The sequence below is a fragment of the Elgaria multicarinata genome, chromosome 8 (assembly GCF_023053635.1).
Source record: "Elgaria multicarinata webbii isolate HBS135686 ecotype San Diego chromosome 8, rElgMul1.1.pri, whole genome shotgun sequence".
In the NCBI taxonomy this organism is placed as follows: domain Eukaryota; kingdom Metazoa; phylum Chordata; class Lepidosauria; order Squamata; family Anguidae; genus Elgaria; species Elgaria multicarinata.
The window spans coordinates 82,497,815-82,510,855 of record NC_086178.1 but is presented as its reverse complement, the minus strand read 5'-3'; the positions used below and the strand labels follow the sequence as shown (position 1 = coordinate 82,510,855).

General features: G+C 38.6%; 1 protein-coding gene across 7 annotated transcripts in view; it reads left to right on the top strand.

The window, feature by feature from the left end:
* The first annotated feature begins 97 nt into the window (after window positions 1-97).
* The window catches only part of CPEB3 (cytoplasmic polyadenylation element binding protein 3), a 101,182-nt gene continuing 88,238 nt past the window's right edge, over window positions 98-13,041 (top strand). For 4 of the 7 annotated variants that reach the window (XM_063132881.1, XM_063132880.1, XM_063132879.1 and 1 more), the window contains exons 1-2: window positions 4,641-4,755; window positions 7,125-8,011. In XM_063132881.1, the coding sequence (XP_062988951.1) occupies window positions 7,136-8,011 (876 nt within the window). In that variant the 5' untranslated portion in view covers window positions 4,641-4,755; window positions 7,125-7,135. Of the gene's footprint in view, window positions 259-4,640; window positions 4,756-6,731; window positions 6,901-7,124; window positions 8,012-13,041 lie in introns of those variants that run through there. The other 3 variants (XM_063132877.1, XM_063132882.1, XM_063132878.1) reach the window with 3 other exon arrangements.

The following is a 13,041-nucleotide window of genomic DNA, read 5'->3' as shown; positions in this document are numbered from 1 at the left end:
CCACTGCGCCTCACCCACTCCAAGCGAGATACTGCAGAGAGCGCCCAAGGCACCATGGGGGATGTAGTTCCCGTTCCTTGCTACCCCTGAGGGGATTTAAATCCCCTCCCCCCGCCCCTTCCTTCTTCTTCTAACGGCGGGCGCGTTACGGTTGCTCTTACCCCGGCCTTACCCGCAGCTGTGTGCGAGCGCGGTGGCGGGAGGGGTTTTGCCTTCGGCTGGGGACGCGGCGAGATGGCTACGCTCGCTGCGGGAAAGGTCAGCACCTTGCCACTGTCAATTTCTGGGGAGGGGTGGGTGGGTTGGGGATTGTCTCTCTTCTCCACCCCGGTTCCTCATTGTCTTTCCTATCTGGGGGATGGGGAGAAAAAGGCGAGTCATTCATAACGGTGTGGAGCAGTATGAGTGGACCCTCTTCACAACCTCAGTTTCCCGCATAGTAAGGGAGTTCTTAAGGGGGTGGGGGTGTTCCTCGCTACAGTCGAGATCTGTAGTCGTTTGACCTCCACCTCCCCCACCCTTACAGGTGTGTCTCCTCTGTCCCAGTGAATTCAATAGGTGACAGCTTCCACCATCCTCCCTCCTTCCAAGCCTCCACACAGCAAAATGTCCTTTTGGGGGAAAGAATGGCTGGGCTTTCTAAAGAACTGCGACGTCTTGACTATGCTAACTTTAAGAATCCCATTGTAGTAGCTCTAAGCAATGTAGTTGATTGCTCCTTTATACATTAAGATGCTACAGCTTAAAAATGCCTGCTTCCACTAAAGGAAATGGCAAAGGAACATTAAGTACAAGTTGGGTGGGAATATGTTCTCTTTCAAGAAGCTTGTGACTTCTCTCTCCCTTTCTCTTGGGGGTTATATTAAAGTTGTCATTTAAATGTAGCACTGTTTCCTCCCCCACCCCCAACCCAATTTCTGGAGCAATAGACAGTTCCAATGGGGTAGCCTTTACAGTCTCAGCCCTCTTTGGAGGGCTGAGGTACCTGCAAACCTGAGGTATTTATTTATTAAAAATGGTAATACATGCTTGTTTACATATATACATGTTGAAGGAAGAAACATCCAGGCAGATAGTACTAATCTTCTAGCTGAAAGTTGAAATCTTCCCATTCAGTTTATGCATGGATGATGCTCATAAAAAGCAGCTAAAGAAAAGGTGGTATATTCGAAAGAAGTATAAAAAATAACAACAATCAAGAACACTAACCAATGCGGGACTACTTTCTGGAATGTTTTGGGAATGAGAAAGAAGAATGCTGCCACTTTTTTTCCTGTTCTCTATCCCCCACCCCTGCCTTAAAAATACTTTGATTAAAAATGCTCAGCTATTTAGCAAGTAGTGATTTGGTAATAAGTTGCAGCACACTTCTCCCAGGAGGTTAGAGAGCTGATGATATTGGAGTATGATGTATTTTCCATAGGTCTAGTTTATGCATTGTACATCTTTATGATAGAGCTTTAGGAATTCATACTAAGCAGATCTGCATCTTATTAAAATCTTGAGCGCAAGAAACATGCTACAATAGTTCCCTCAAAATTGAATAAATGCCAGCTAATTGCAAAGACTGCTCCTTTCTTGTTGACTATGTCCCGTCAGCTAAGGACACAATCCTATCATGTTTAGGTAGAAAAAGGTGCTACAACTCCCACCATTCTCCAGTCAACCTGCTGACAATGGTGTGAGAGCAACAAATGTTTTGGCTTTTAAATGCAAATTATACTTTTTATATTACAAAAGCCATCCCAGTAAAGTACTTTAATGATCCAATTAAGACTTCAGTAGTAAGTACTGTGAATGCTTCCCCATTCATATTTTATTTTAGGCCATCCCTCCCTTTTCCATTGCTAGAAATGGAAGCAAGTTCTCATTAGTTATTTAGGACATGCCTAATTTCTATGATGACTTCCTCAGCCCTAATATACATTGACCCAAATAGCTGTGTATTATAAGCATGACAAACTCTAAAATCTTTCTTGTTGTAATTATGAAGTCTAAATATAAATCATCTTGATCTATTTTGTGTCTTTAATTACTGCTACTTCACGTGATTGAAATCATTTTTTTCCTCATAGTCAAAACTCTGGGCCTTACATCCCAAGGAAATCAGACTGCAGTCCTATGCCTACTTATCATTTATTGTAACATATACGCACATACATACAACAACACCCCCACATGCTCTTCAGAAGAAACTTGAAATAACATGGCATAATAACAATAAAAATATAATTAATAGAAACGATCAAGAAACAGCAGCTTAGAAAAACAAAATAAGCATCTTTATTATCAAAACTAAAGTAATGGTAGATATAAAGGGAGAACTTAACACACAGAAGAAAAACAAACAACATAGTCTGCTCTTGGCCCACGCTAAAGACCTTTCTGAAAAGGTAGATCTTGGTGTTGAAGGTGTTCAGCAATGGGGCTAGGTGGACTTTCCTAATGAGGTGAATTCATTGAGATGGCACCACAAACAAAAAGGCCCTGTTTCTTACAAATGCACACCACAATTCAGCTAGCAAAGGAATGAGGAGCAGAGCATCAGCTGTTGAATAAAATCCTTGGGGAGGATATATTGGGGGAAAGTGTTCCTTTGGGTACCCAGATCCCAAGCCATTTGAGACTTTAAAGGCAGGAACAAGCCTTAAATCTGCCCAGAAACTAATATGGTAACCAATGCAAATCAAATAGCACTGCTGTGATATGTTCAAGTCACTCTACTCCAGACAACAGTGTGGCAGTAGTATTTTCAACAAATTGAAGTTCTAGGACATTTTTAGGGTAGATGGTGATTTGTAGTGTGCATACCAACGAAAGCAGGTAAAAAAACACTCCTAGGCAATTACCACCAACTACACAACCAGAAGCAGCAGCATTGAATGAGAGAATACCCTCAGGCTGCAAACCTGAATCTTTAGGAGGAATGCAGCTGTCCAAGAGAGGTTGTATTCCCAACTACAGATCTGTCATCCAAACCACAGTAATTCAGTTTTAACGGAATTAAGTTTATTCATCCACATCCAGTCCCTCATAGCTCCCAGGTACCAATTCAGTATTTCCATTGCCTCCCTCAGATCAGATTAAAATGAGGGGGAGGGGTATATTTTCAAGCCTGATTTAAAGTGCTGTTTTTGACTTTTAAAGCCTTAATTGGTTTGGGACCAAGTTACTTGAAGGACTGCCTTCACCCATATCAGCCTGCCCACACTTTAAAATCAGAAAGAGTCCCTTTTCATTTGCCCACCCATGAAAGGTGTTAGGTGTGTTACCATATGTGGGAGGGCCTTTTCTGCAGTGGCTCCACAACTTTGGAGCAAGTTGTCATTGGAGGGCCATCATGCTCCATCATTGCAGACTTTTAAGGCCCTGAAAACATATTACTTTACCTTCGCCTTCTTTTGATATGACTACTGTTGTTATTGCCATTGTTGCTAGTTTTATCATTGGCTTTTATTTTTTTAATTTCTCTATTATTGTGTTTATGTTTTTATCGCTTATAATATTTTAACTGTTTTTATGTATTCTATTGTTGTAAGCCTTGGGAGGGCTTCTGCCCTGAAAGGTGGCCAAGAAATATAAATAAATAAATTAAATAACTATTTGCATCTTAGCACAGTGTACCTGATGCTACTTAAATATAAAACTCTTGGGGTTTTTCTTCCCAAGTACCTCTGTCAAACAAAATATTAATTGGTAGTAATTAGGGAAATACACATTTAATAACTTATAAAAGTCACTCCATCCTATTCATAACATAGGAAGAGAAATAATACAAGTGATTTATGCTGTTGCTGCACATTGGTTACTCAGATTCATTTGAATTTTGAATTGTGGGTCTTGAAAGCCCAGATACATAGGATGTAGAAACGAATTCACTTGTGTAGTAAAAGAACAAATACTTTAAATTATTAGTGTTTTTATTACCCTTAACTATATCTGCCCACATATTATATGGGAATCCAAGACATTTGGATCAGTGTTAATATTTTAAGAATTTGTGATTTGATAATAGCATTGAATACTAAAAATATTGGCTCCACTTAGTAGAGTTTAGGGAACAGGCACTAGGGATGGATATGCCTTGCTTGTAAGCATCTCAAGAGCATGTGGCTAGTAAATGTTTATTATATGTATTAATTGAAAGTATAGGCTGCCTTTCAGGGCCTTACCATTGCAAAGGAGACAAGGTATTTAATCTGAACCATCAAGTCTCTCTCTCTCTCTCTCTCTCTCTCTCTCTCTCTCTCTCTCTCTCAGGGAGGGAGCGAGGGAGGTGTCTTTTTTCCATCTGAAAAATACCCATCTGTCTCCTTCAGTTTACTTTGTTAGCTATTACCCTGTTTGATCTTAATTTACATACGAGTCAAATCGTTAAAAGAAAACAAACTTGAGGGTTTTGACCCATGTCTAAATTATGATCAAACAGATCCATTCATAATAAAATAACGCTTGTTTCCAAAAGTACCTGTTAAACAAGTTTTCTCTCCTGAAGAGCCGTATATCTATAGCTGGACGCTTTTCCCCTTGTTAAAACGTGCGTTCTATGCTTGCAACGCTATTCTCCCAGCCTGCCCCTGGTCAAGAAAAGACTTCAATCCCCACAATTCCGTGGGCGCACATGCGCCTTAAGCTTACAGTTGTCAAAGTGCTCTTGTCAGAGCAATTTCTATTTGTCATATACCAAACCCGAAAGAAGGAAATAGACATACTGTCCCTTCCTTTATTGACCTTTAAATACAGAATACTCAGAAGGTAACTGATTCTGCCTTGCCTGCGTGGGTTACTGCATGCAAACGAAGTATTATTATGGGGATATTGGTTTTCCTGTACTGTACTTTAGACTGGCACAAATACATACACTGGAAGAAAAGGGGTTGGTGGAATCAGTAGGCGCTGCATAGTAGCCCAATGCTAGATATTTGACAGCCTGTTTTTTCAGAGTAACATCCAATTTTTCTCGGTTAGGTTTGTATGCGTTCACCTAATGGTAGTTCTTGACCTTGACAGGGAGGGGTGGATTTGTAGTGAAATCTTACCTGCAGAAGCGATGTAGAAACAATGCTAGGTAGTGTGTCAATCTGAAGTTCACAAAGATATCTAAAATAATTACTGTAGTACAGCTTATCTCTGATACTGGAAGAAATATTTTTAATGTTAGTATGAGCCATTGTTTGTATAAATGTTTTCCTAAATGGGCTGTGAAATAGTCGGAAGAGGGCAAATTACCTGGTTGTTTCTCTTTGTATGAAATCTCTTGTATTTATTTTGTCTACACTTACCATTGTGGTGACTTTGATTGGAGTGCAGCTAATGGAAAACTACACAAAGGCTGTAATATTATGGCTTACTGCAGTGCTGCTTTAAAGGTTTCTCTGCACCCCCTACAGCAGCAGCAGAGCTGCGTGCCACAGATGCGCTAGTTTACTCCTTTTGGGATTAGGAATTTACCTTAATACACTCTATATATGCCCTCTCCACAAGGCATTATATTTAGACCATATATGTAGATCAGCAATGAAGAAATTTATCTTTTATTTCTGGGAAATATTCCCACTGTGGATTAGTGCCCATACAATGTTGTTGTTGTTTGTGTTCACTTAATTATTTACCTTTATTAAAAGAGATCTTGAATTTAGGAATATTTTGAATTTAGTAGATGTGAGAAAGGAAGTTACTATCTTCATAATTCTCATATCCTTCTCAAAGCCACTGCTGTTTTGTATTGATGCAGGTTAATAGTAAAGGCGAGTGATTACAAGACTATGGCTAAAATAGTGGGGAGGGGGTCAGGGAGACGACATTAGATTTTGAAGGCTTCAGCATTATTTGGGGGTAGTATAATAAGTCTGTTTAGTTTGTGATACTATTCAGCGTCTTACCCAGGTGGCTGTCTTTTGTTTGGCCTATTTTTCCATTTGTCTTCCTCTGATACCTCGCCTGCAACTGGGAAGCCTAGTGAATGCGTTGTTGTTGTTGTTATTATTATTATTATTAATAATAATTTCTATGTTTGTTTTCTGTCTAGTGATTTATATTGTCAGTTTCATTTTAAGTAGTCGTGCATGCCTACCCGTGGAAAAGGCTTCTGCATATTGCCTACAGGGAAATGGTACAGCGTCTGAATTCTTTTACCAGTTTTATGCGGGATGAGGGTTGCAGTATTTTTTGGCTCAGAGTAATTTCGTTCTTGAATGATTAGCAGTGCAAACGTATATATTTACTCAGAAGTAAGTTCCATTGCTTTAATGGGGCTTACTCCCAGATAATTGGGTTGAACTCAATGGGATTTACTTCTGAGTAGACACTATAAGATCGTTATATTTAACGTGACTGGAAGGAACACAGAATAAACAAGTAGGAAACAAAATAGCAAAATTGGCTATCAATAGGATTAAACAAAAACGCTATTAAAACAAGCAAAACTGTACACCCTGTGTGTACAACGCCCCCACCCCCTCGGTAGTTTAAGGAAGCTATAGTTTGGCTTGGGTAGTTTGGCTTGGGTTTTTCGTTTATTTCAAGCTTTGTGACTATGAATGTTGAAATGTTTTTAGTTAATTTGGTTGAACCTGTTTGTTGATTAATCAAAATGGGCACCCGGCCCCTTTAAAAGTCTATTCATAGGAAAGGGGGTGGGGAAGAGTAAAGGCTGCTGTCTTTTTAACCTTGCTGAAGGACGCAGCAGTATTTATTGACGTATGCAAATAACAGGGGAGGAGGAGGGTGTACGGAAAAACAGGAACCAGAATCAGTTTCTCATTGCAGGGCGAGAGCTCTGAGTTCCGGTGTAAGAGAAAGAGACGTGGCGAAATTTCTGTATATCTCTGCCCTATAAGCACATCTTTCCTTTACACTGAAGGGAACCAAGACATCGAAAAGGGTGAAGCATCTTGAAATGTATTTTTAGAGGCAGTGTGGAGCGATCGCTCTGAATCAAACCGCTTACTCCTGAAGAGGGGTGGGGGGTGGGATTACGTATTAGTCTTGCCTTGCAACTTGCGGCGGCATTATGCTAGCAGTGGAATTCTAGCAAACAGCAGGTTAAAGCAACCGTATGAATGTTAACAGTCTGTCTTTGTGGTTCTTCTCTCCCCCCTCCCCCCGCTTTCCTCTCATTTCAGCTGCGCAAACCATGCAGGATGATTTACTGATGGACAAAAGCAAAGCCCAGCCTCAGCAGCAGCGGCAAGATCCAAACGCAGCAGAAGCCCCTTCTACACCCATCACGTCAGAGACACCCAAACCGGAGGACAGCAGCCCAGTGACTAGCATTGGCTTAGCAGCTCCTGCCCAAAATAGCAAAGAAAAGATGCAGATGGAGTCTCCCATCTTGCCGGGCTTAAGTTTCCACCAGCCTCAGCAGGAACCTACAGCCGGCACCTCCTTGTCTCCCTCCTTTGGAAGCACCTGGTCCACTGGGACCACGAACGCAGTGGATGATAGCTTTTTCCAAGGAATTACCCCAGTCAATGGGACAATGCTTTTCCAGAATTTCCCTCACCACGTCAATCCTGTTTTTGGAGGCACTTTCTCCCCCCAGATCGGCCTAGCCCAGACTCAGCACCACCAACAGCAACAACAGCAGCAAGCCCAGCAGCAGCAAAGGAGATCACCAGTCAGTCCTAATCAGGCATCTTTTGCCCAGAGAAATGCTGCTTATAGCCACCAACCCATCATGACCAGCAAACCTTCCTCATCCTCTGCCTCCACCTCTTCCCCTTCCAGCTGGAATAACCATCAAAATGCAGCCTGGAGTACACCTTCCAATCCTTGGGGTGGGCTGCAAGCTGGCAGGGACCCACGAAGGGCAGTAGGTGTGGGAGTGGGTGTGGGAGTGGGTGTTGGAGTGCCATCCCCACTCAATCCCATTTCCCCTCTTAAGAAACCCTTCTCTAGCAATGTCATTGCCCCACCGAAGTTCCCACGGGCTGCTCCCCTAACCCCCAAATCCTGGATGGAAGACAATGCCTTCAGGACGGACAATGGCAACAATCTGTTGCCTTTTCAGGTACTGTCTTTTAACTCAATACACAAGGGGGAGGGATGGGCAAATATTTCACTATGTCTTGTAATCTAATTCTGTGTTAAACCAAATGCCAGTTTTGCCAATCCAACTCATGCCAGCTTAAGTTAGCCATCTTCCCTAAAATCATTCAAGCTATGCACTTGCTGAGAGCATTCATTTATGTCAGAAATTCCAAGTGCAAATTAGTCAGGTTGTGTTTTTTAGACTTTTTGTTCTTGTTTAAAGGTTAGAAATATTTGCTGTTTGGTGTCACCCTTCTCCCTCAACCCTCTTCTCTGCTCATATGCCTCATGTTTTATGCATTTTACTTGGTGCAGTATTCTTTTAAAATCTGAAATTATAGGAACATTATACATCCAGGAAAGTAGATGGCTTTAAATCTGAAATGAAATGGCTGACTAAAACCAAGAACACTTCAGGAATCTTGTTAATTACCTTCTCCACATTAAGGGCTGAGCCCTTTCTGCTTTAAAGGGCTCTACCTTATTAATGCTGAGAAATGAGGTTCAACAGGATTGTGTTTGCAAAATCAGGCACATGAATGCAAATAAAATGCTGAAATTGCTGAAGTGTAATCATGATACTGTGTTTAGGGTGTGGGTTTGAATGTATTCAGAAAGAGTCTTGGGTGTGTGTTGACATGAGTATCAGTTGCTTTTAATAAGAAAATTTATAATGGCAGCAAGAAGATTAAGAAATACAGAGAAGATATTTGTGTGGAATAAATATTTTCATTCTGTTTTGTACATTATCAGTGGAAAGATACAATAGGACACGACCTTCACAGCCATATTGTAATGGAGCCTATTTACTAGCTACATAAGCCCTGAAATATTTAAAGCGGCAGTGTCCTTTGATGGTTTTGTTATCTAAGATGTCAAGGCAGATCAGTTGCAACAACTGAAACTGGGGGAAATGGAAGCTCTGAAATTTTAATGTAGAATGGAATTTGTCTTGGTGTTAAATGCTGCTTTAACTGAATAATTGGCACATGTACTTTACCTGGTGTCCCGTATCAGATTATGAAGATAAAAGCCTCTTTGGTTTTTTGTTTAGTTATCACTTCCAGATACAGCCAGACTATTCTTTGAAGTTTAGTGACATTACCTTATTTTCTAGTTTGGCAGGAACACTCTTGAAGGAAAGTCAGTTTTTTCAACACATGTAAACAATAACATAAACTATAACAAAATAAAAGTTATTGTTAGGGTTGGTTTATAATGCAGTATATTTAGTATCTAAGAATGCTGCTTGCTTTCATTCAATCAAGTGTTGCTATCAGACCTCATTTTGCTGATTAATTTTGTTTAAAGGGAAAGTTGCTTATTTCCTGTTGGTTCTCAAATGTTGGAGGAGGAGCATGCTTCTGCCAGTCAGTCTTGAGAGCCTTAAAGCCAGGGGGTGGGGTGCATTTTGGAGATAGGGATCATTCTACCTTTGCTCATGGTACTCCATAAATACATGTCTTGTGATAAATGAAAGTAGAAAGGCTTTTTGTTATAAAAGACTATTTAGACTCAAAATAGATCTTTTCCATCAGGAAGGTGAATATAATGTACTGGTTGTAGAACAAATGCTGAAATGCTTACTTTTATTTAATGTTCTATTTAAGTAGAAGCAAACATAAATAATTTGTATAGAAGAAATATGATCCTCGATTGAAACATGACTTCTCACCATGAGGAACACAACATTGTAGATTTATGACCCAAGACTATCCTCGAACAGAAAAGGATCCTACTGATTGTTACTTTTCATATAGGGGACATATTTAATCATTCCCCTTTCCCAGAAAACCATATGAATTTTGCTTCTGGAATAGAGAGTGTCTAGTGATCTCCAACACATGGTTGGCTCATGACATTTTGTTGTTGATGCAAAGCAACACATCAAGACGCAGTGTATCCAAAACCAGGCAACTTATTTTAGTGCATGAAGCAGAATCCCACAAGGATCTCTCCCTATCTCTGTCAGTAAAATAACAATACTTAAATAACAATTTGCTGCCATTTCATGACACCCAAAATCTGCTGCCTGAAACAGCTGTCTCACTCAACCTAATGGTAGGGCCAGGCCTTCTCCAACATAAATTTCTGCATTGTCATCAAACTACAGATCTTAGCCCAGATTTACTGGAGTAACCCATCTCAGTTAAACTATCTAAAGGTAATATAACTTTGTAGTATAGCTGTATATTTTTATTATTATATCATTTAATTTTAATACTGGAATTCCTTGAGTTGGGAACTTGCACTAGTACTAAGAATACCAAATGGCACAATTATTACTTTTAAAATACATTGCTTAGTATTTTTCTATAAAGAGCAATTAGGCAGTTTGTTACACATTTTGCTAGTTGGTACTATTTGAAAATACTTTGTTTCTGTAGTTTGACTTAGTATGCTGACTTGAATAGTGTTGGGATTGACTACTTTGTCAGTTCTAAAAATAGCTATATTTTGTTACCTCATTAGCTGGCTAAGGTCTAGTATTAAATTTCTGTTCTTGCATGTGTTGTGAAAACATAAAAAAGCCATAATCGTAAATACCTAGTGAAATCAATACCATCACTGCTTAGCTACCAGTCCCAAGAAGAGATGTATGGAAAAATATGATGAAGCCCTGAAAATTAGCTCTGGTAATTCAACCATATCAATAACTTGATCTATTTGATTGCCATCCACAATGTGCATGTGGCTCATTCCCATCTTAAGCAGTTGTGTAAGGAAAGTAAGTAGTCCTTCCTGGGAAAAGGTCTTACCTTGTCTTGTACAAAGTATTTGTATGATGCCTTTTTAAAAAACTAGGTTTCAGAGTATGCAAAGCATTATTTGATTGGGTCTACTGCAAGAACTTCCTGAAATAATTTGTATATGATATAGCTTGTTGCTTCTCTAAATGAGCATCGAGTTGCTGTTCCCAATTATTACCTTATTTAACTATATGATTCATGTCATCAAGCATACCATTTGTCTTAAGAGTTACCTTATGTAGGACATCATTATTCTATTGTTGCTTCTGAAAGGAACCTACTCTTGAATTGTTACTAGGATAACCTACAACTTGAATCTCATAATCTTAAAGAGTTTAATAATGTGTAGCTGCAGTAGTGTCTCTTTCACTTCTACTTCACCTGTTTTTGAAAACTGCATGTATTTGCTTCCCAATTCATGCAGTTAAATGTTAAACTTCTTTGTTTTACTGGCTTGAGTGTTCATCATGTCCATTGGAGTAAGTCTATAAGGGAGCAATTTAAAAACCCTCAAGTGCAATTTGAGGAAAGACACGCAACAGATGTGAGCGAGAAATGTCAGTAATGTTGGTAACTAACCTTTAGTATTAAAGTTTATATTTAATGTATGTTTATGTCTAATTATATTTTACCTTGAGAAAATATGTTCTTTAACCACATACTAATAGATGTAAGCATATAATTCATCCTTACCAAGCAAACAAAAACAAGCAGATACAGTGGCTACAATTCTGACATAACACATTTTTCATCTAGTCATTATTGATTAGGGTTGAAGGTGAAAAGATGGGCTTTATCAGGTTTTTTTAAGTGTATACGGTATGTTTTTTTATAAGGTATGTTTTGAAATCATTATTAAAACTTGGCTTTCAGAATTGCCAACACCCAATATAGAATGAAACAGTATAGTAGTTAGAATATTAGATTTAAACCCAGGTTCAAATCTCTCTTGTGCTGAAAAGCCTACTAGTTTGGGCCAGTCACTACCTTCATTTCAACTTACCTCACAAGGGTTCTGTGAGGTTAAAGGGAGGACATCATGCATTCTACTGCTCTGAGTTCCTTGAAGAAAGGTAGGATAAAAATGTGGTGCTGATACTTCTCTTGTTGCATTTTATTGATATAAAGTAATATTCAAGCTACTGTCAAGCTATGGTTGATTATTGCTAATTATAATATTATATTTAGAAAACAATAACATAAATTAAATGTTAAGAATGATGGCTTTACCATTCCTGACATTATACTATAGCTGTGTTTCTGCTTGGTAGTATAGCAGTGGATGCTGCTGAAAGAAATCATCATATGGAAAAATTATGGAGGGATTAGAGTCCTCGTTGAGTAATTTTTCATGTCACTTAAATGCAAACATGAAATTAATTCCATATAATTTGCCACAGTTCATTTGTTGTACTTAAGAACAGAATATTAATCAACAGATGTGGTAACTATTAAAATCACTAAAACTGATGAGTTAATCATTAAATTCTGATGTAAAACCAAATAATTCAACGCAGCTATTGGAAGTCACTACCATGTGGGGAGAAAATGTTTAAGTCATGTTAATATACAATAAGTATAGATATGAATCTTAATATAATAATAATAAGCTATGTTCTGATAATGCAGTAGATGATAATTATCTACACAACTGTTGTGTAATTTTTCATAGCTATTTACTTCAATTTGGTGAGGGGAGCATTTTATAAATATACTTTGTTCACTCACTTTCTTCTGTGTTAATAGCTATAAACACTGCTAAACCAGGAGAATACATGTGCTAGCTCTCATTTAATAGATCGTATAAATAGAGTTCTATAATTAAAGGTCTTTGAACATTAAAGTATAGTTATAAATGCTTAAGCTGTAGAGGCTATTATAATCAGGCATTGAAAATCTTTGTATTAAATATTAAATATTAAAACAGCACTTATAAATGAGTCTGGAAAGGCATGTATGGTGTTTTGCTGTATTTCTGGTTATTTAGCATAGTATAGGTTGAGTGTTATTTTGCTCACCCTTAATTGTAGTACACAAATGTCCTTTTCTACTCATTGTTAAACTATGAAATTGAGTTTCAGTTAAAAATGTAGAGCTTTCACTCGTGAATTTATTTCAGTGTCACTGCTGCCACTGAAATGTGTTCCAAGAAAACAAGAGCTGTGTTCATATGTCAAAGACTAGTGATATGGCTTGTGCATTAGTTCTGAAGCGACAAAGAAATAGGACAACGGACTAGACAATATTGTATATAATATTT